The sequence below is a fragment of the Eptesicus fuscus genome, chromosome 14 (genome assembly GCF_027574615.1).
Source record: "Eptesicus fuscus isolate TK198812 chromosome 14, DD_ASM_mEF_20220401, whole genome shotgun sequence".
Lineage (NCBI taxonomy): Eukaryota > Metazoa > Chordata > Mammalia > Chiroptera > Vespertilionidae > Eptesicus > Eptesicus fuscus.
In genome coordinates this window covers 57,275,937-57,297,030 of record NC_072486.1, presented here as the reverse complement: position 1 = coordinate 57,297,030, position 21,094 = coordinate 57,275,937, and the positions used below count along the sequence as shown (strand labels likewise).

General features: G+C 47.3%; 1 protein-coding gene across 1 annotated transcript in view; it reads right to left on the bottom strand.

Moving 5' to 3' along the window:
• SLC13A4 (solute carrier family 13 member 4) overlaps positions 1–21,094 on the bottom strand; it is a 40,984-nt gene that overhangs the window by 7,424 nt on the left and 12,466 nt on the right. Inside the window, exons 3-13 of the mRNA XM_008150500.3 lie at positions 17,810–17,946; positions 15,747–15,919; positions 15,296–15,350; positions 12,914–12,953; positions 12,065–12,139; positions 9,956–10,140; positions 5,560–5,679; positions 4,134–4,235; positions 2,312–2,413; positions 1,467–1,564; positions 1,132–1,256 (exon numbers count right to left, since the gene is read on the bottom strand). Of these exons, the coding sequence (XP_008148722.2) occupies positions 1,132–1,256; positions 1,467–1,564; positions 2,312–2,413; positions 4,134–4,235; positions 5,560–5,679; positions 9,956–10,140; positions 12,065–12,139; positions 12,914–12,953; positions 15,296–15,350; positions 15,747–15,919; positions 17,810–17,946 (1,212 nt within the window). The remainder of the gene's footprint in view (positions 1–1,131; positions 1,257–1,466; positions 1,565–2,311; positions 2,414–4,133; positions 4,236–5,559; positions 5,680–9,955; positions 10,141–12,064; positions 12,140–12,913; positions 12,954–15,295; positions 15,351–15,746; positions 15,920–17,809; positions 17,947–21,094) is intronic.

The following is a 21,094-nucleotide window of genomic DNA, read 5'->3' as shown; positions in this document are numbered from 1 at the left end:
GTGAGAGATAGGGCTTGGGTAATATAATTGAGTTATTCTCACCACCTCTGGAACATGTTTGAATAAGGCCAAGTGCAAACTAATGAGTCCCAAAAAGAGAACCAGCATGGTAAGGGGTCAGTACTTCTGTGGGAATAGTTAAAGGGACTAAGGAGTTTTAGTTGGAAAACAAATGATCTAGGGGGATTAGCAGATGATATTAAATTAATAATTATTACCTAGGAGAGGTTTCCAGAGAGCAGAGGCAGAACCATCAGCAGAAGACATACAGAAAACCTGAGCTGAAAGTGGAGAATAACTATTCTTTGTTCCCTGCTCAAGGACTTGCCCTGCCACCGGAGGTGTTCAAGCCAGGGGTGTCATGGAAGGAAACCTCACATTGGGTGGGAGATGGGGCTCAGTGTCCTCCAAGGTTCCTTCCGATTGTAGGACTGTGACATATTGACGATGCAGAAAGCAGTGGCCCACAGTGAATGGGCCGTCATGAGTGAGCCAAGTTTATGATGGGTTAACGTGTACAGAGAGGCTGGAAGGAGAAAAGATGTGACCCTTAGCCTGATTCATTCTTAGGGTTGTTTTCTATTTTAGGAAGGGCCAACACTTTAGGAAATTCATTTCTTTCTCACCAGCCCCCTTTAAAAGATCTCATCCCAAGTCCTCTTGATCAGGAAGTTGGGGTATTTACATCAGCTTTAGCATCAATTCTCCCAAGGGGCTCAGTATATGCATATGGACTGACTGAGGGACAATCTGAGGGGTGTCACTGGGGGCATCTCTGGGCCCTTACAGACCTCTCCTGTCATCCCTGTCATCTGCAGAAGGGGATGGCTACAGAATCCAGTACACCTTTTGCTTGTGACAGCGCGGGCCCATCAATGAGGTGTGAATGCCGCGTGCCATGACTCCATGGCCCAGTTGATCCGTAACACTGGTTCCAGGGGCGCTAGCTTAGAAGCTCAGCGAGGACAGGATATTAGTTCCTGACTGTACTGCGTCCCTTCCCAGTGACTTGGGTGAACATTCACCTCTCCCTCAGCTCCTTAGAATCTTCCCGCCCAGAACCATATTGATTCAGTTGGCAAAGTAGCTGGAAAAATATCCGTCTCAAGAAGAACAGAATTGAAGAGCTACCTTGCTGCCAGAAGCCAGAGCATAGCCTCCTCCCACCAGGATGACAATCTCCCAGGGCATGGTCTTCTGGAAGTCCTTCCACGTGATGATGGGCTCCATCCTCAGCGAGGGCTCCCGGTCCTCCCCTGGATCACAGGGAGACAGGGAGGTAGAGCCTGATGAACCGTGGTGGGTGTGATTTGTGGAGAAAGGGGCTGCACTGAGGAATCGGATGGTTTGGGAGGCTGCTCTGCTATATCTGGGCAGAATCGGAGGGCTTGGGTCAGGCTCCTGAAAATTCTGACTTGGATATTATTTGATTAGAGTCAGCCCAACGTCTCCCCTGGAAATCTCACCATCCTTCTTTTTCCCAAAGCAAGGCTTCTTCGCTGGAATCAGGAAGAGGAGGAAGCCGAGGAAGATGGAGACCGTGGCATCAGTGCGGTAGCCTTTCCTGGCAAAGAGACAAGCAAGCTGAGGGGAGGGTCAGGAGCCCCCCGGGCAGCACCAGGTCTCAGCACAGCCTCTCTGAACCCAAAGCCTCTTTGTAGGACAGTCTACAGGGACAGTACCCTTCCTTCTTTAATGGCGATGGTTAGTGTCTGGAGGCGCAGGGCCTGGCGAGGGTAGATGACTTAGTGAGAATTTATGTGCCCACTGTTGGGGCGAGCCCCAAGAATGATAAGCAGTTGCTTGGATAAAGGAGAATAGATGAGGATGGGTCCTCTTTCCTGCAAGGGTCACCTTTCCCTGTGTGTCTTTCCTCGAGTAAGATCCTGTGTTGGGGGAGTTTGAGGCCTGTGGCCCTGGCCCTCAGGGGAAGATGCAGGGCTGGGACAGGAGCCTATGTCCGCCTTTCCCTCCACAGGCCTCGGCCACTCCCTGGCCATTGTCTCTAAAGTATTTTACTGTATGGACATTTTCCCCTTTAACTCTCATAAAAACCTATGAGACTGCTGAGGTTCTAAGAGCTTGCGTAACAAGGCCAAGTTCGCACAGCAGGATAAGTGACTCAGATCACATCCCTTCTTCCTTCTCACTGCCCGCTGCAGCTGCCCTGGAAGGGACTTTCACTGGGACTAAGCGCCTTCCTGGCTTCACGTCTGTGTCTGTCCCTGAGAGTTGGGGGAGAGGGGCAGTGGAAACTGCCTGAAGAGCTTATGTGAGGGGTCATTCTTAAGGAGGGGACCGTATCACGTACTTTTCAAAGAAAGAATCCCAGCCAGGAACAAAGCCAGGCTCCCGGGTGAACCACAGCACGGTCATCAGGATGAAGAAAAATCCAGTCACCATTTCAGGGTAGCTGTGAAATGAAACAGTGACGTGGGTGACGTTCCTGCGAGCCCTGCCACCTGCTCTGCGATGCTCCTGTGTTCAGAGCTCCACACAGGAAGCACGAAGCACGGTTACTGCTCAACCACTGCACACTGGGGCGGAGCGGGAAGGGGCCGAGATGAGCCCAGGAAATGTTAACCGTGTTTACCAGCGATATTTAGGTGGGGAGGCAAAGATAACACATCACACATTTCTAAGGTAACTAAGCCTGCAGACTCTGTTGGTCAGAGCAGGAATTGCCACGACTTTTTTGAGCCAAAATGACCATATATCTCAGGAACTTTAAATTCGGTCATTCCTTTTAGCTAAGAAAATAACCAGAAATGCACATTGAAGGATTACCTATTTGAAAACATTAAAAAAACAACCAGTGATATTCCACGACCTTGAATACATTGAAACATAACCGTTAAAATGAGGTGCATCTAATAAAGAAGTTTCCACAGCAGAATGAGTGACCGGGCGACATAATGACCATCTAATGCTAAATATAAAACTTCAGTACTGAATTTTACCAAAAATACATAGAATTTTGCACAAAGAAAGCAAGGAAGTAACAGTCTATCACGTTAACAGTGGTTAACAGTTAACATTGGGATGCTGGGAATACAAGTCAGTGTTAACTTTCTCTTTATATTTCCCTGTATTTTCTAAGTGTTCTACAATGAAACATGTATTCCTTTATTATTTTTTTAATGGAATATTTAAAAAAAATTTTTATCATTGATTTTTTAGAGAGAGGAAAGGAGAGGGAGAGAAAATAGAAACATCGAGCATAGAGAAACATGGATCAGCTGTCTCCTACATGCCCCCTACTGGGGATTGAGTCCGCAACTCAGGCATGTGCCCTAAACAGGAATCAAACCGACAATTCTTGGTGCATGAGATGATGCTCAATCCATTGAGCCACACTGGCCAGGGGACATGTATTCCTTTTAGAAATGAAGTTTTTTAAAATACAGCTTTGCCCTGGCTGGTGGCTCAGTGGTTAGAGTGTTGGCCCACAGACCAAAGGGTCACGGGTTCGATTTCCAGTCAAGGGCACATACCTGGGTTGCAGGTTTGATCCCAAGCCCCGGGGTGAGGATTAACAACAACAACCAAAATACAGCTTAAACCTGAATCCTTTTACCCAAAGTTGTAAATGCCAATTGCCATAAAAGGTCACTGTAGGAAAGGTGATAGAAATGGCTCTAAACAGCTAAAATGTAAAATAAAGGAAAGAAATGGCTGAGGGTTGGTGAGTGAATTTTCGGACTCTGTCTTGGAGTCTGTATTTGATGCTGCCCGATGCTCTGTAAGTACAGGACAAAGTCCCAGCTCCCCAGGAGTCCCACTGAACCTGTGGTCTGGGCAATGCAGGGAGTCCTGACTTGAGAGAATTCAGCCAAGAGGGTGGCTGTGCTGTCTTGCCTTGTTCTTTGTCCTCTGGGTGCCCCACCTATGACACTCCACCCCCTCACCATGGCTATACATCAGACTCAGGATGTAGTGAAGGGGAAGGGCGGCCACCTGGAATCTGAGCCAGCTAGACTCTGGCAGTAGGTAGCATCTCTAAATGCCTGGATTTATGGTTGAGGGAACCTCCCCCACTTCAAAGGAATGTCGGGAGCAAGGCTGCTTCCGTGCTGGCCTCCCCAGCCATGCTTTCTCTCCTGGAGGAGAGAAGGTGAATGGCCGATTCTTACCTAATGGCTCCCAGCTTTTCATATTCCTCTCGGATCCTCTTCTCTGACAGCTCTTCCCTTTTGGTCTTACTCTTCTTGCTCAGAGAGCAGGTCTCTTTAAAACTGAGAAGGGAGAATGAGCAAAAGAATAAAGGAACACACTTCTGCCCACCGGAGATCAAGTATTCAGCAAATACTAAACAACTGGCTTGCTCTGCTCACTCTTCTCTCCACTCACATGCTCTGCCCCTCCAACCCACTTGTCATACGACTTTCATTTGCCAAGTTACACAGCCTCCCTAGCCTTCTTCCTTAGCCTTTAGGGCATGCATCTAGTATTTAATCAACTTGAAGTTATGTCTTACAGGCTTATGCCGGTTGCTTCTACATACTGGTCTTTTACATAATTAAGAATGTGATGGGGCATTTGTGTGTAGATGTTTATATACCTGTGTTACACACAGATATGTGTGTGTGTGTTTATCTGTCAGACAAGACTTGTCTGGGTGAAAGTGAGTGTTGGTTTTTTATTTGCAATGCTGGAGGTATAGGAGTATACAGTTATCATTGATTTGACAGCAGTCTCTGAGTAATAAAATGAATAAGTCAGCTCAGAGAGCATTCCCTGACCAATGGGAGCATTGGATTCTATATGCTAATAGCAGAACTCCATATATCTTCCCTTTATGTGCGTGAAGCGGGTCACATTTGGAGTAGACTTCTGGTTGTGAAGAAAAGGCTCGCTGACTGGATTAATGTTAGCAATAACATTGCAAGCGGAATGCCCAACTTGATATTTTGAGGGAAACGAGCATATTCCATACAACTACTAAATATAAATCACTTGTGTCTACAAAATTAAGCCTAAGGCAACTTCTACTTGTTATCCTTTTTCTTTAGAAGTTAGTTGAAATTACTCTATATGCTTTGAGAGCCAAGAAATGACATGAAACACTCTTCAATCCAGACTTTCTTTAAAATGACAGTTCCCCTAACCAGTTAGTCGTAATTAAGAACATTTTGTTGTAGAGCTCATAGTGAAGTGCAGGGCTCAGGTATGTTGGAGCATCTAGGACAGATGCTCCACACAGGAAGCACGTGTTTTCCTAGGGCAGTGGTCGGCATACTCATTAGTCAACAGAGCCAAATATCAACAGTACAACGATTGAAATTTCTTTTGAGAGCCAATTTTTTTAAACTTAAACTTCTTCTAATGCCACTTCTTCAAAATAGACTCGCCCAGGCTGTGGTATTTTGTGGAAGAGCCACACTCAAGGGGCCAAAGAGCCGCATGTGGCTCGCGAGTCAGAGTTTGCCGACCACAGTTCTTAGGGCATTTTCTGTGGTTCCTCAGCAGCTCCCTCTTGATCGTGCCCTCCAGGGCTGTGCTGCGACCTTGGGTGAACAGGAGGGCCTCTGCCTCGCTGGTAGGGGCCCTGGGACTCACTTGCAGCCCAGGAAGAGCCAGTGCATCCAGAACCAGCTGACCACCAGCATGATGAGGGAGATGGGGAAGCTGAAGAGGAACCAGGTGCCAAAGTTGACCACCTCTGCGGCTGGATACTGGCTGGAGGGGAAAGAACCAGGTCAGCGATTAGAAACCATGGATTTCCTTGTGGCATTTTGGGGGGTAATGAGCTAAGTGCTCCTTAAGAAGATAGACAGCAGAACTACTGTAGAGATAATAACAATATGGTAAAACATGACCTCACTTATTGGGCACTTGCAAATGTTTAGAGGCCAGCCAGGAATTATGAAGTAAGCTGAAATTATGAAGTAAGCAGCTAAAATGATATCACTGAAGTGTATATACTTTGCACTCGGGAGAATCACTCAGGAGTTGTTTGCTCTTAATTTACATAAAGATTCCGATAAATTTCCTCATCTGATTTCCAAGACAGCAGAGAATGGAGAGGGCAGTCTGGTATGCTTTTGGAGTTTTGATTGGGGGATACAGAGCATCAGTTCTGGAGAACTTTGGACTCTGGAGCCTCATGGAGGTTCCAGGTGTTAACTGTGCCCAATGGAGAACCAAGACTTGGACTCTCCAAATCCTTCATCAATCCTTTATCGGCTTCTGTCTTAGGATGCTAGGGAGGTGGCTTAGGACTCCTCATTCATCATGTGGCAGGGCTGTGGCCCCCAGCCCAGATGGTGTTTCCTGGGAAGCCAGATGGACCACATGTGAGCCATGACTTTAGCCTAGCGATGCCTGTGTTCCTTTACCCTTGTGCCTTCTTGCTAGGGCTGGGCAGAGAGCTCCTCTAAGGAGGGAGCAGACTGTGCCCCTGTTTTCATGCTGGGCACTGCATGGAAAAAGAGAAGGCCCAAGAGCAGGCTCCCCACAGAGAATGCAATAGAAGCACAGGATGTAAGCATGCTTAATCTCCTCTGTCATCACAGGGACATCTACTCTTTCGCACTGTGGCTTGGTCATGGACCTACCTTACTAATATTTTTGTGACTCTTGATGAAGTTATGACAGCTTGTGCCCTCCCTAAAAGGCCAGAGTGGGTCACTGATAGTGGGCATTGGGAAGAGGGCTTTTGGATCTAGAAGGATACCCGAGGACATAAATCATCCAGTGACTCTCTGCCCTGAGCTAATGGCACAAGTCTGTTGCATCATCTCTTCTCTGTATACAGAAGTCGAGGCCCTGCCCCTGGGCCCAGAAAAAGGAATGGACTTTTTTTTTTTTTAATTATCATTAAAGGATATGTTTGATTTTAGAGAGAGAGGAAGGGGTGGGGGGAGAGAGAGAGAGAAACATAGATTGGTTGCCTCCCATATATGCCCTGACTGGGGATTGAACCTGCATCTTAGGTGTGTTCCCTGACCAGCAATTGAACCCGCAACCTTTTTGGTCTACAGGACGACACTCCAACCAACAGAACCACCCGGCTAGGGCAGGAAAGGACTTTTATAGCAGATTAAATAGACTTTTGTGGAGAAATAAAAGAGCCTATACTATTTATAGCATTTTAAAACTGAGAATACACATACTGAGTGTAACAACTAATTTGTAGGTTTTTTTTTTTTTAATTTATTTTATTGATTTTTACAGGGAGGAAGGGAGAGGAATAGAGAGCTAGAAACGTCGATGAGAGAGAAACATCGATCAGCTGCCTCCTGCACACCCCCCAATGGGGATGTGCCCGCAACCAAGGTACATGCCCTTGACCGGAATCGAACCCGGGACCTTCCAGTCCGCAGGCCGACGCTCTATCCACTGAGCCAAACCGGTTTCGGCTAATTTGTAGGTTTTTGAAACAGCCAAAATGAACTCTGGTGGTGGTCTGTTCACCAATGCAAAGAGAACGCAGTGGCACTTTCAGACCAGTGGGACCCAGGGAATCTACATTCCTTTCACGGAATCCCTATTGCCCAGGTAAGACACAGTTATGACTAAATGTACCATTTGCCACCCAAAAAGCAGACTAAGGGAATATGAATTGGCCCAACCACAAAGTGAGCCAGAAATTAAAGAGCAAAAACTCAGAGCCTTTACAGAGTAATATGGTGTGAAGGGTTCATGAAGCTCAGATCCAGGGGTTTAGGTCTTAACTTTTGCACTCGGATGTCGAGTGTGACTCAACACGGTTAGCATCGGTAGCAGCTCAATGAAAAAAGCAAGCGAGTGCAAAGGGTTAAACTTTCATTGGTCCTTTCTTCTCCCTATTCCCTCCATCCCTTCCTTATTCCTTCCTCATTTTCTTCCTGTTTCTGCTAAAATGAAAGATGTATTTTGCCCTAGCTGGTTTGGCTCAGTGGATAGAGTGTTGGCCTGTGGACTGAAGGGTCCCAGGTTCGATTCTGGTCAAGGGCACATGCCTGGGTTGCGGGCTCAGTCCAACGTGCAGGAGGCAGCAAATCAATGATTCCCTCTCATCAATGATGTTTCTATCTCTTCCTCCCCCTTCCTCTCTGAATCTATAAAAATATATTTAAATAAAAAAGATGTGTTTCTTCTCTTGTCTGCTCTGGATCCCATCCCTTCTAGTTTTGCCAGTGACATCACTCTGTTTAGCCCCGTCTCTCCCAACCCTTTAGTTTTCCTCTCATCTGGATCCTCTTGTCGGCACTTAGAAGTATCCCATCTTAAAAACCCCTTCTTGGCCCTACTTTACTCTATTTATTTATTTATTTATTTATTTATTTATTTATTTTTTAAAACATATTTTATTGATTTTTTTACAGAGAGGAAGGGAGAGGGATAGAGAGTTAGAAACATCGATGAGAGAGGAACATCGATTAGCTGCCTCCTGCACACTCCCCACTGGGTATGTGCCCGCAACCAAGGTACATGCCCCTGACCGGAATCAAACCCGGGACCCTTGAATCCGAAGGCCGACGCTCTAGCCACTGAGCCAAACCGATCATGGCCACTCTTCCTTTATTATGCCATTGCTCTCCTCTCTTCACAGCTGACTCCCCATCTCCTCACCTCCTCTTACTCTTCAACTCACTGAAACTGGGCTTCTTTTCCAGTCTCTTGACCAAATTGCTCCTGCGTTGGTTGCCAGTAACCTCCATGCCCCCAAATCAGATGGGTACAGTTCTGTCCTTATTTTGCTTGATCATTCCTTCCTCCTTGAAACACCTTCCTTCGGGTAGAATGACACCAGATTTTTCTCTTTCCTGTGTGATACTGTTTTATTCTCCCTTTTGTAGTGTCCTTTGAATGCTTGAGCTTAATATTTGTGCCCCCGCTCCACTTACTCTCTGTGTTCTTCCTGAGAAATCCCCTTCACCCATGACTTCAGTTTCCACGTGTGCACCACCAGGACTGACTACTATCTAATTTGTGGGGCTCGGTGCAAAATGCAAATGTGGGGCCCCTCATTCAAACTATTAAGGATTTCCAGATGGTGCCAACAGAGCATGAAGCCCAGCATGGGGTCTTCTGAGAAGGGCGGCCCTGGGACGGCACAGGTTGCACACCATGGAGACACTTGCACAGGCCACAGCAAGTCTGTGCCAAAATCGAACCAAATCTATGCCGTTAGCCTTAAAATTTCTCCCGAGATTCAGAGCTGTGTCTCCTAGCCGACATCTCCATTTCTATATCCACATTTCCTCACCTCTCCCCTCATTTAGGTCGAGGGCAACTCTGTTCCCTCAGCTGCTGAAGCCACGAGCCTGACAATTAGACCTGGCATTTCCCTCTCGGGATCTTTCTAATCCTACCAAGGCCTGTCAGGTCTACCTCTGAACCTCCCCACCGCACTGCCAACCAGGCCACCCTCAGCTCTCTCCTGGGCATCTGCAGCCGCGTTCCGCATTGTCTTCCTGCTGCCTTTCTCATTTCCAATCCACTCTCCTTTTTAAAACAAAAAATCCAAAATGAGCTTTCCAACTATAAATCTCACACCTCACTCCAAGCCTACAATTCTTCAAGGTTCTCATGACCCTTCAAATGAAGTCCAAGCTCCTTAGAGGGCCTCGCGGGATCCTTTGTGGTCCGCCTGTCCACCTTCCTGGCCTCCTTTGCCCTCTTTCATTTTCTTTTACGTGCTCTGCTCTCTTGCTCTGAGCCCTCCTACACACTGTTTGCTTTGGCTGGAAAATCTCCATCTAGTTCACTCCAACTCATGCTTCAGGTCTCTGCTTTTTGTCATCACCTCTTAGGGGAGGCACTGGGACTGGGTGACCTCCCCCAGAGGGGCTCTCCCAGCAGAACCCTGCCCTTCTCCAGTCACAGTCAGCTGTAATGACTTGGTCATCTCTTTCCCTCTGCTACAGAAACTGTTCTAGTCCCATTTTCTGCTGTATCCTTAGCACCTCGTCACATTCCTGACACATGGGCGGTTGGTAGAAATTCGTTGACTAAGTGAACTACTTACTTGTTGAAGTGTTCCAAGAAAATGAGGCTGGTGGAGGTGCCAATGATGGTGGTCAGGCCCCCGATGGTCGCGGCGTAAGATATGCTCAGAGACAGGCACTTGCAGATCATTTGGTCGTGGTGGGACTTGTACTTTCTGTTCAGTTCCTGGTTCCTGGGGCTGGACGTCGGGACTAGTGGCTTTTCCTACCAAAGGAAAATCAGTGACTCTCCAACCCAGCTCGGGCTGTCTGGCACATGAAGCATGAAAAACAGGGCACCGTGGTGCAGTGGATAGGGTTTGAACTTGGGAGTCAGAGCGACAAATCCCAATGTCAGTTCTACCATTTCCAACCCAGCGGCCCTTCCAAATTGCACTTTCTTCTATAAAATGGGGATAATCCTATTTTCTCTGCTAGATCGTTGTGAAGAATAGATGAAGTAATATATACAAAGCACTTAGAACACTCCCTGGCACTTAATGGATGATAAGCTATTATTATTTTTGTTGTTGTTAATGTTATTATTAATATGTCCTATCTGTTACTTAAACTCCAATTCAACTGGTTGCTCTCCACTTAGTGTCTGAATAGCAAATAGAAGAAGGTTGATCTGTGTAGAGTTAGAATGACAACCCTGGTTGGGAGATGACTGAAAAATAAGCCTTGAGCCCTGACCGGTTTGGCTCAGTGGCTAGAGCGTCGGCCTGCGGACTGAAGGGTCCCAGGTTGTATTCTGGTCAAGGGCATGTACCGTGGTTGCGGGCACATCCCCAGTAGGGAGTGTGCAGGAGGCAGCTGATCGATGTTTCTCTCACATCGATGTTTCTAGCTCTCTATTCCTCTCCCTTCCTCTCTGTAAAATTCAATAAAATATATTAAAAAAAAATAAGCCTTGGATTACAGAAGGAATCCAGCTTTCTTTGGGCAGAGGGTCAAAGTGTGTGACTCTCTCCTCCTTTCCTTCCTCACTCATTTCTCTTTTGTGCCTACTGGTGTTTGCTCCCCACTGTCCCCCTCCTCCTTGCATATAAGCCTCAGTCTTGCATGGTCCTCTCAGGCCCTGCTTGGTCCAGATGAGGGCTGTTCAGGGTCACAGGTTGCTGACCTCTGGCCTCAATTGTGAACTATAGAAGCAAGTGACCCCATCACCCTCTAAGCCTGGCCGTCCCTCATGAGTCTTTATGAGATTAGGAACAGCCTGGTGCAAATGTCAGGCCAGCTCAAAGGACAAGGCCACGTTGCCACATTTCTCAAAGCCCTTAACTACTTCCCTATCTTCCTAAGAGGGCCCAGGTACTTCTGGATTTTTCCAGACCTTCCTGAAAGATTCATTGATTGTCAGAGCTGGAAGAGACCTCAGAGATTCTCCAGTCCAGTGGTTTGCCACGATCCTTCCTTCTAATGAAATTTTAGATGGACCTCCAATATATAAAATGTAAATGTGGCATTTAATTGGCATACATCTATTGTATACACATGTGGTCAGGGAGACTTGGACTTGGGTACATGATTTCATCTCTCTGCTTCATTTGAAACGGGGAGGTTCAAAATTCCTACCTTATTGAGCCAAGACAGCAGAGAAAATACTTAGCATAAGAAGTGTTTAATAAATGGTTATTAAAACGGCGGCAGTTATTGATGATGATGGATGGATGATAATTGCGATCATGTTGATAAACACACACATTTGAATCAAAGGTTAGAAGTGGCAGTTGTGATTTTATAAAGCTTCAACATCTATTTTACTTCTGTATTTTGTTTAGTGGTATAGTATCAGAAAAATCCTATTCTCACAGAAAAACAGTTGCCTTAAAATCTCCAGATGTTCAAATATTTGCAAAGTCCCTGAAGCACCTTTGAGGAATAGTTTGGACACCTTCTGATCTGGATCAGGCCTCAGCTTTTATACTTAGAGAAGCGGGGGCTCAGACAGTACAGTGCCTTGCCCAGACAGCAGAGAGTTAGAGGTTTTATCTCCATGGCACACACAGGCCGGACAGGGATGTGGAGAAAGATGGTCTGGGGGTAGCTCACTAGCTTGACGCCCTCGCAACTTCAAGACCAGTGCCCCTTGGGGAGCTCAAGGCATTTCATAAGGCAAACAGGGTCAGGAGATGCAATTTAATTACCTGGGATGGGTGCTGCTTGTCTTGGTGGTTTGGTGTTTTCACGGGGGTGGTGATTGTGGGCGCACCATTCAGGTTCTGTCGGGACAGAGACCATGACACTGTCAGGAGGAGCATGAGGTGGGCCTCAAGAAGGGCCATTTAGCATCCCAGGGGCACCCCCGCTTTGGTACTATAGAGACCGGAGCCCAGAGGCCAAGGAGAGCACACAGTGAAAGCCACCCAGCTGTGCCTGCCTCCCTCCCAGGTTCTGTCCAGCCTGGTGTCAAGCACCCCATTGGAAGAGGCTTTTGAAATTTGGTAGACTATGGCTCTGTTCTTATAGGAGGGCTTGGCTTTCTGGAACTTCATAAGCTAATGAAGAATCCTTCATGTTTCTTTAACTCAAAATGAAAAACATTGTACCATGACAAAGCCCACAGTTTGCACAGATCAAGGTCCATCTGTTGGAACTGATGTGAGAAGAGATGTAAAACCGGCTTTGGGGGAGGGAAGGAGGCCGAGCAGCAGCGTGCGGGTAGCTTTGCTTTCCTCTATAAATGTCCCATTTTTGTAATAAGATTTTTATAAATGGAATCCCCCCTGAAAGAAATCCAAAAGATGAATCTTTGGCTCTTGAAAACCTGGGTGGCTGACTATTGGGTTTCCATGAAACAAGGCTAACCTGTGCTTTATGTGGCCACGCCCAGCACTCAGGGCTGGGGCTCGGAGCCAAGCTCGGGGAGCACCTCTCTGTTCTCACATTCTGGGAGGCCGTGGGGCTCTAGGACAAGCTGCCAGGCATCTCTGACCCTGAGTTATCTCGGGGGACTTTCAAGTATTGCAAAGCACAGAAAAAACCCAAGGCCATACCTTGTTCTGCATCAGAGAAGTGAAGTCTGTAGTCGAGGTGCTGGAACAAAGCACAGGCAGTGGGGAGATCAGCATGGACCAGCCTTCATGCGATGGGAACTCTTCCCACACACAGATCTCCCTTCATCCAGTTTACTCCCACTCATGCTCAGGTCTCCGACTCTTACCGTCACCTCTTCGGGGAGGTCTAATCTCACCTTAGTCTTCCTCACCTTCCAGAGGTGCTGTCCCCATTCTTAGACGTGAGACTGACATTCCTAATAGCTAACATGGTGCCTGTTGGTGCTGAGGACTCAAGTACGGACTTTGTTAGTCCTCGTATTGCTACCTGCATTTACAGCGTAGGAAACGAGGCAGAGAGAGGTCTCTAACTTCCTGAGGGCAGCAGGTGCTAAGAGGCGTGCAGGGTAGGAGCCTGTCTCTGCCTGACTGGAGGTCACTATCAAGAAAGAGAAACCTGTCAGTGCTTATCTGAGGTGTGGGGAACAGGGAGGGCCCGCACCGCACATGGTGAAAGGCCCGTGAGAGCAAGGAGATGGGGGAGTTTCTGATGGCACCTGCTCCCCAGCGGTGGTTGGTCAACTGCACATGCCGAGTCTCACACACCTGTTGGTCCCCAACCTTTGCCTTGAGTTGAGAGGAAGGTGAGAATCAAACTGTCAGCATTCCTGACATACACGAGCACTAAATGGATGTTTCTGGTTTGTCTCAGTTCTGAGAACAGCGGGTGCTGTGACCTCCCCCACTGTGAAGACAATGAGAGGTGCTGGGTCATCACTCATCCCCAGACTATTTGGGGGGAGGATAAGGAGCTGATAGAGTTGGGTTCAGAGGGAAGTGTTCTTTGGAGAGAGGCGTGAGCCTGCCAGGAGTGTGGTGAGGTTTCCTCTCCTTCCTTCCCAGATTGGGTGAGGGCAGGCAAGGGACCCTCAGACTAGAGTTCTGAGAGAAGCATCCTCACACCAGAGTTGTAGGGACAACTTGAGCTTCTGCTTTGGAGTTTGGGGACATATTTTTGTCTAGAAAAGAACAAAGGTAAGAGGTCAGTGGGCGCTGCCTGAGAGCCAGAGTGAGAGAAGGACCCCAGCCTGTGCTTTCAGTGCTCACCAGTCTTGTCAGGGGTGGGCACACACGGAAGGTAGCTGGGCTGGAACCATCCCGAATAGGCAGAGGCCACCCCAGAACAAAGGGCTGTGGGGAGTGAGCCACCAGAACTCAGAACCAAGGGAGCATGAGGGGTTGTCTGGGAGCACCTCACCGCTGTCAGGCCCAGGGCTATGCAGAGGTAGCCCCAGGGAACACTCCTACGACACCTCCAGCCCAGACCTGCTTGCCCCTTTTCTTTCCTGCTCCCTGGAGAAGCCTGAGAGCAGAGTGAATTGGGGGAGGAGAGAGAGTTAACTCCCTTCCCCACTTGCTTTTACCCCTGGTTCTGCAGATCTGGCTGAAGGGGTGGGTGTGAGCTTGAGGAGATGGGGAGAGGCGCTGGATGATGGGGAGAAGTTTTCAGATGAGTCTGGACTAGACTGCTGAACATTTGAAAACCAGGTCATTCTCGTATCTGATGGGAACCAGAGGAGCTCTGGGCTTTGCCTGAGCTATCCAAGGCTCGGGGTGGGGAGAACCCAATGTGCGATGTTGGGGAGTCTACCCCATTCCATACGCTGGTTTCACTCAATGTGAGTTCTCCATTTTTTATGAAAAGAGCAAATCGCAAGTCTGAGCTCTAGTATCAATCCAGCTTTTAAAGTGTGATAGTCATCACGGAATACCTTGAGGGCCACAGTTTGACATCAAATCGCCAGAAGAAATCGGTTGTTGATAGATCAAACTCACATGAGTGTTTGAGACTATTTCTGCTTTTTCTAGTTCCTTCTTTTCTTCATCCCATGGCTCTCACCACTGTCCTCTAGTCCCCTACCTTCCACCTAGTTTTTCTCTGCCGTATCTAACAAGACCCAATCCAGGGAGACCATATCTATACATTGTTGTGATTCTCTAAGAATGTCCGGTGACACCTACTGTGTGAATATTTTCCCATTGATAGATTAAACATATTATTCTCCTAAGAGGGACGTCAATGTAGAGAAATTCAACTTGGTAGACATATAGACCATCAACATACCCCCTCGGATTTAGTGTTGTCTTTTTATCTCTCCCCGATCACTGCAATACCCTGTGTTAAGGAAGTTGCCTTCAAGCTCTTGGCAAGGTGCTCCCAGGTGTGGAGAGGAAATCAGGGCAAGGGGAGGTGGTGGCCTGGCAAGATGTGAGTGTGGCCTATACGTCTGAAAGAGCTGTGTACGGGCTCGGGTCCCCGCTTTCCTGACCTCAGAATGGACCTGGAGAGGCTTTGCCTGGGAGGCGGGCAGTCATACTCACTCTTCATTGACAAAGATGAGTTCCAGAGAAGGCTGGCTGTTGTTTACACCAAGACCTACAGTAGCAAAGGGAAGCAGGGAATGAGATGAGGAGGCTGGACCTGCCTCCACGGGAAGGGCTCAGGGGCTCAGGGCTGAGTGGGGAAATAGGGCATAACGGCTTCTGCTGGAGCCTGGTGCATTAAGCCCTCCAGCCCCCTGAAGGTGTGGTGGGGCTTGTGGCTTGTCCTGACCCTTGAGTGTTGGGAGAAAGGAACAGTGGTGGCTGCTGTCAGTGGGGGAAGAATAAAGATTTGGCAGTTGGGGGAGGGTGTCAGGGAAGCTTCAAGCTGCGAGGACTGGTATGGGATGGAGGAAGGGAGGGAGGGGGAAGCAGCAGATGAGGGCACTGGGCTGGTATCACAGGAGGAGGGCAGACGGGCAAAGGGCAGAGGGACTCCAGCAAACTGTACTGGTGGGCTCGGCCTCCTCGGTGTTGGAGTTGCTGGCCATGAGCTGGTCCTCCTCGGCATTGACCAGCTCCTGCAGGACGGCCTCCACGATGGGCATCACCATGGCGGTGGTGGACGTGTTGGAGAGCCACATGGAGAGCAGCGTGGTGCAGCTCATGAAGCAGAGCAGCAGCCTGGGAGGCAGGGAGGGCAGGCGGAGCGTCAGCAGCACGGCAACCCCCAACTACCCGTCCCCCAGGGCTCCTGGGGGCCTCCGACAGACCCGATGGTGATGGCCTAGAGAACCATGGCCGGAATTTATCCAAAAAATTGGGTTTTTATGTCTTCCATTGGCTTTGTACTCCCAGGGCTTGGCACAGAGTAAACAGTAAATAAACGCTTGTTGAATGATGAATGAATCACACTTCATGGGCTGGCAGCTTTAGCCGGAATAAAGCCCTTACTTAAGCAAAGAATAGCTGTGGTCGTGGGGTCAGAGGGCATGGCCTTACCGATTGCTCCCTCTCTCTGTGGATATTAGCTTGGGGATGATGTATGTTCTTTGTGTGGAAAGGAATTCTATTTTTGCCCTTGCAGCCAGCAGTTCTATGAGCACCATGACATGCCTTGCTTTGCAGCCAAGTCACCACAGTTAGTGACCACAACATAAAGCTTACAGTCCCGCCATCCTGTCCCACTGTCAACCTGCTGGAGTCACAGACGAGTCCATATCACTGGAAGCACCTTCCAGCTCGTGTCTGACAGGGTCAGCACTTGGAGGAAAACACAGATTGCTCTCCAGTTATTTCTCGTTGGCTTTGAAAACATGCAGTTGTGCTTGTGCAGACACGGTTCTCATTCCCATAAGACAAGCCCACATAAAGATGACCGTGTTTGTTACTCTAGATCAGTGGTCGGCAAACTCATTAGTCCACAGAGCCAAATATCAACAGTACAACGATTGAAATTTCTTTTGAGAGCCGAAAACCGACTTCTGCGCATGGGCCACGAAATTTCAATCGCACTGTACGTGCGCGCCCGCACGTGGTATTTTGTGGAAGAGCCACACTCAAGGGGGCCAAAGAGCCGCATGTGGCTCGCGAGCCGCAGTTTGCTGACCACTGCTCTAGATGGAACCATTGACTGTACACCTGGGACCGCACCTGTATCACGGGACTCGTGTCTGAGTGGGCCAAGGTCCTGATGGTGTTTTGTTCGCCTGCCCTGGATATGCCAGCGCAGAGCTCCACAGGGGGTGGGAACTTGCTGGGATTGAGGTAAATAGAGACAAGTGGGAACTCGATGGGATACAAATTCATGAAGACAGTACACCAAGGTCTTAAAGGGCCTCAGAGTCCCTGGATGACGGAGGAGGTGAGTTATGCTGAATGAAGCTGCAGTTAAGTGGGAGACAGGAACATCCTTTTAGGCAAAATCTAATGACTAATATTGAAAACGAATCCCAAATTATTTGTTTAGACCCTAAAGGGGTCGTTTGACTCCCAAAGGAGTCAGGGCAGTTTACATAAAACGTAGCAAGAAAGCCGTGCAGCGGAGAGGGCTGAGGTTATCCTGACAGTCACCCCGACTTCCCTGCACGTTTCCCAGGGATGCGAACCTCTCCCCGCCTCTCGAAGCACGGAGAAAAGACCAGGCTGCGAGGGCAGGCCTTGCGTGGCAGTCGTGGTCAAATGCAACAGGACAACATGTGTGGCCTGGTCAGTGAAACCGTCACATCTCCTTAATGACAAAGGAGAAGCCACCACTTCCTGTCCAGCCTGTTTCCTGATGAACCCGGAAAAGGTTGGGAACCAGTTTAGGTTAGTCCGTCCTGTTTCACCCAATGAGCCCTTCCCATTTTGTAACCCACCGCCCTCGCAGAATGGGCTGCTCAGATACATTGTTTAGACTGTGACAGAAAGTGACCCCAGAGTCACACACTCAAATCCCCATTCCATGGTTACAGGCCCTGCCGTTGGAGGGGGAGGTGGGAGCCCCTGGCCTTGCTGATCGCCCCTCCCCACCAGTAGAAGTGGACATGCCCCGGTGGCCCACTACAGCTGGACACCCCCAGTGCCACTTACATGCCCGGCTTGGCTCCGGCCATCATGACCATGCGCAGAGCAATGCGCTTGTGCAGGTTCCACTTCTCCACGGCCGCCGCCACGCAGATGACGCCCACCAGCAGCAGCGTGGTGTTCTTGAAGTACTCGGCCGCCACCTGCAGGGGCCAGCAGGTCACTCCCGCCCCGCCCAGGGCCCACTCCCCCTCCCTGCACCCCCCATGGCCTCCCCTCCCCCACCCCTCCCCAGCATGGCCATGCCAGACAAGTCTTATCCTCAACCAGGCAAACAAGAATCAGGGAGTTGAGGGTTATTACAGTAGCTAACTGTTATATATATTTAAAAACTTTTTGTTTTTAATTTATACATACATACATGTACACATACTACCTTGGGCAGGCTCTATGTTAAGAACTTCACAAAGATTATTTAATTAAACCTGCCAATAACCCCATAAGGTCAATATTCTTCACCTTTTTAAAGATATAAAAACATTATAAATATGATTTCAAAGAATAACCATACTTATAATTTTATCTTAATCTTTAAAAATTATTTAAATAACCCTGGGTTTGTTCCTAAGTGCCATTTTTTCTTTAGCTTTTTTTTTTTTTTTGTTAGAAAATCAATACATGTCCATTATGGAAAACTTCAAAATATAGAAATCTAGCCCTGGCTGGTTTGGTTCAGTGGTTAGAGTGTGGGCCTGTGGACCGAAGGGTCCCAGGTTCAGTTCCTTGGTTGCAAGTTCTCCAGTCCCGGTAGGGGTGTGTGTGGGAGGCAACTAATTGATGTGTCTTTCGCATGTCTACGTTTCTCTCTCTCTCTCCCCCTCTCCCATTCTCTAGAAATCAATGGAAAAACTACCCTCAGGTGAGAATTGAAAAGCAAACAAACAAATAAAAATATAGAAATTTAAAGATAAAATTACCCTGAAGCCTACTACTGTTAATACTTTGGTATGTTCTTCAATTTTGTAATGTCTATATTGATACATAATTGGATTTATACAATATGTACAGTTTTATATCCTGCTCTTTTTTCTATTACATCATACCCTGCTCATTTTCTTATGAGATTTAAATTTATTGGAAAAAACTTATGTTAACGGCAGCATAATGTACCATAACATTTATTTGGCCATTTTCTTTATGTTGAATATTTAATTTAGTTTTTTGTTGTTGTTTTTCCCTACTACAAATGCTTAAATTGTTAACCTTATATAAATGTGATTATTTCCTTAGGATAGAGTTCTTAAGGTGCTGTTATAACTAACCTTAAACCTTTAAATTTTATGCAATTTAAATAACTCTAAAATAATCCAAAATTCCAAAGAGTTCCAAAAATGATAATAGTAAAAAGAATACCCACATACTATCTTTCTCTCTACATAGTTTCTTTTGTTCTGAACAATTTGAGGGTAAGTTACATACATTTTGGCCCTTTAACTCCAAATACTTCCGTGTATATTTCCTAAGAATAGGGGTTTTTGTCTTACACAACCACAGTACCAGTTACCAACTCCTTCCCACTTTTTAGTGATGAGGAAACTGAGACTGAGGCCTGCTGAAAAGATGTTTCACATGTTTGGGGCCCACGGACCAACTATTATTCATTGATTCCCTCCCTCACTTGGCACATTCTCTTCTCATCTCTGCTTGTACACACTGCTCAGACTTCAACTCCCAGGTCAGGCCCAGGCCCTACGAAAACCTTCCTCAGCACTCAGGACTCTAGCTTCTGACTCCAGGCTGTTCCCTCCGGGCACCATTAATTCCACGTGTCGCAGAACACTGAGGGCAATGCTCGGATTGTTGCTTCGTGCTGTACTGTTTATTTATTTATTTTCTTTATTGATGAAGGTATTACATATGTGTCCTTATCCCCCCATTGCTCCCCACCCCTACCCCCACTCATGCCCTCAACCCCCTGGTGTCTGTGTCCATTGGTTAGGCTTATATGCATGCATACAAGTCCTTTGATTGATCTCTCCCCTTTACCCCCACCCTCCCCAACCTTCCCTCTGAGGTTTGACAGTCTGATCAATGCTTCTTTGTCTCTGTTCATCAATTTATGTTGCTCATTATATTCCACAAATGAGTGAGATCATGTGATATTTCTCTTTCTTTGACTGGCTTATTTCGCTTAGCATAATGCTCTCCAGTGGATTAAAAAACTGTGGTACATCTACACAATGGAACACTACGCTGCGGTAAAAAAGGAATTCTTACCATTTGCAACAGCATGGATGGAACTTTATTTATTTTTTTTTATGTGAACCTCTCTTGTCTCCTGATCAAATTTTAGTCTTTCCAATTTTAGTCTTTCTGTATCTCTCAACGCCTGGTAGAATAACATGAGAATTGCTCCCAGCAATGCAACCAAGACAGAGCCTCAGAGGAAAGATATGCAGGAAAGTTTAACTTCTAACTTAGGAACCCTCTTACAGTGAGGACACAAGAAAATTTTTTAACTGTAGGAAGAGGAAACATTGAGTAGAAAAGGAAACGTGACATTATATAGTGTTTGAAGTAAACAATATTTACATAATCACACTGTTAACCATTGATTAGGGAAATAACAAAAATTGTGATATACTCATGTCAGGAGAATGAAGGGAGGGGGATCCAGGGATGTAGGAGACTTACTCATATCATAGGGCTAACATGCCCTAGCTGGTTTGGCTCAGTGGATAGAGCGTCGGCCTGTGGACTGAAGGGTCCCAGGTTCGATTCTGGTCAAGGGCACATGCCTGGGTTGCAGGCTCAATCCCCAGTAGGGGGCATGCAGGAGGCAGCCGATCAATGATACTCTCTCATCATTGATGTTTCTATCTCTCTCTCACTCTCCCTTTCTCTCTGAAATCAATAAAAATATATTTTTAAAAATATCATAGGGCTAACTGAAGAATTAAAATCAGAATACATAGAGGAATGTGGAGCTTCATACCAGGAGAAGCAGTTAGCAAATTTAAAAGTTACTAACCCAAGGGGACACCTATAATACTTTCAATAATAAAGATACATTAAAAAATAAAAATAAAAGTTATTGACCCAGGGTAGGGGAATTGGAGCTTGGGGAGGGTGCAGTAGGGAGGGGTGGAGGAAGGAAACTGCTGGTTTTTCATTGTGAGTGTTTCAGTATTGTTTGAGCTTTAAACTCAGCACGGGACACTTTGATAACATAAAAGTCAAAATAAAGGCAGTCGGCTCCCATTCCCCCTTCTCCCTCTTGTCCCCGTGATTTCCTTGGGTCTGGTTGATGGGTTTTGTGTGGGAGACTGGGCATCTGCCCTCCCTGTGACC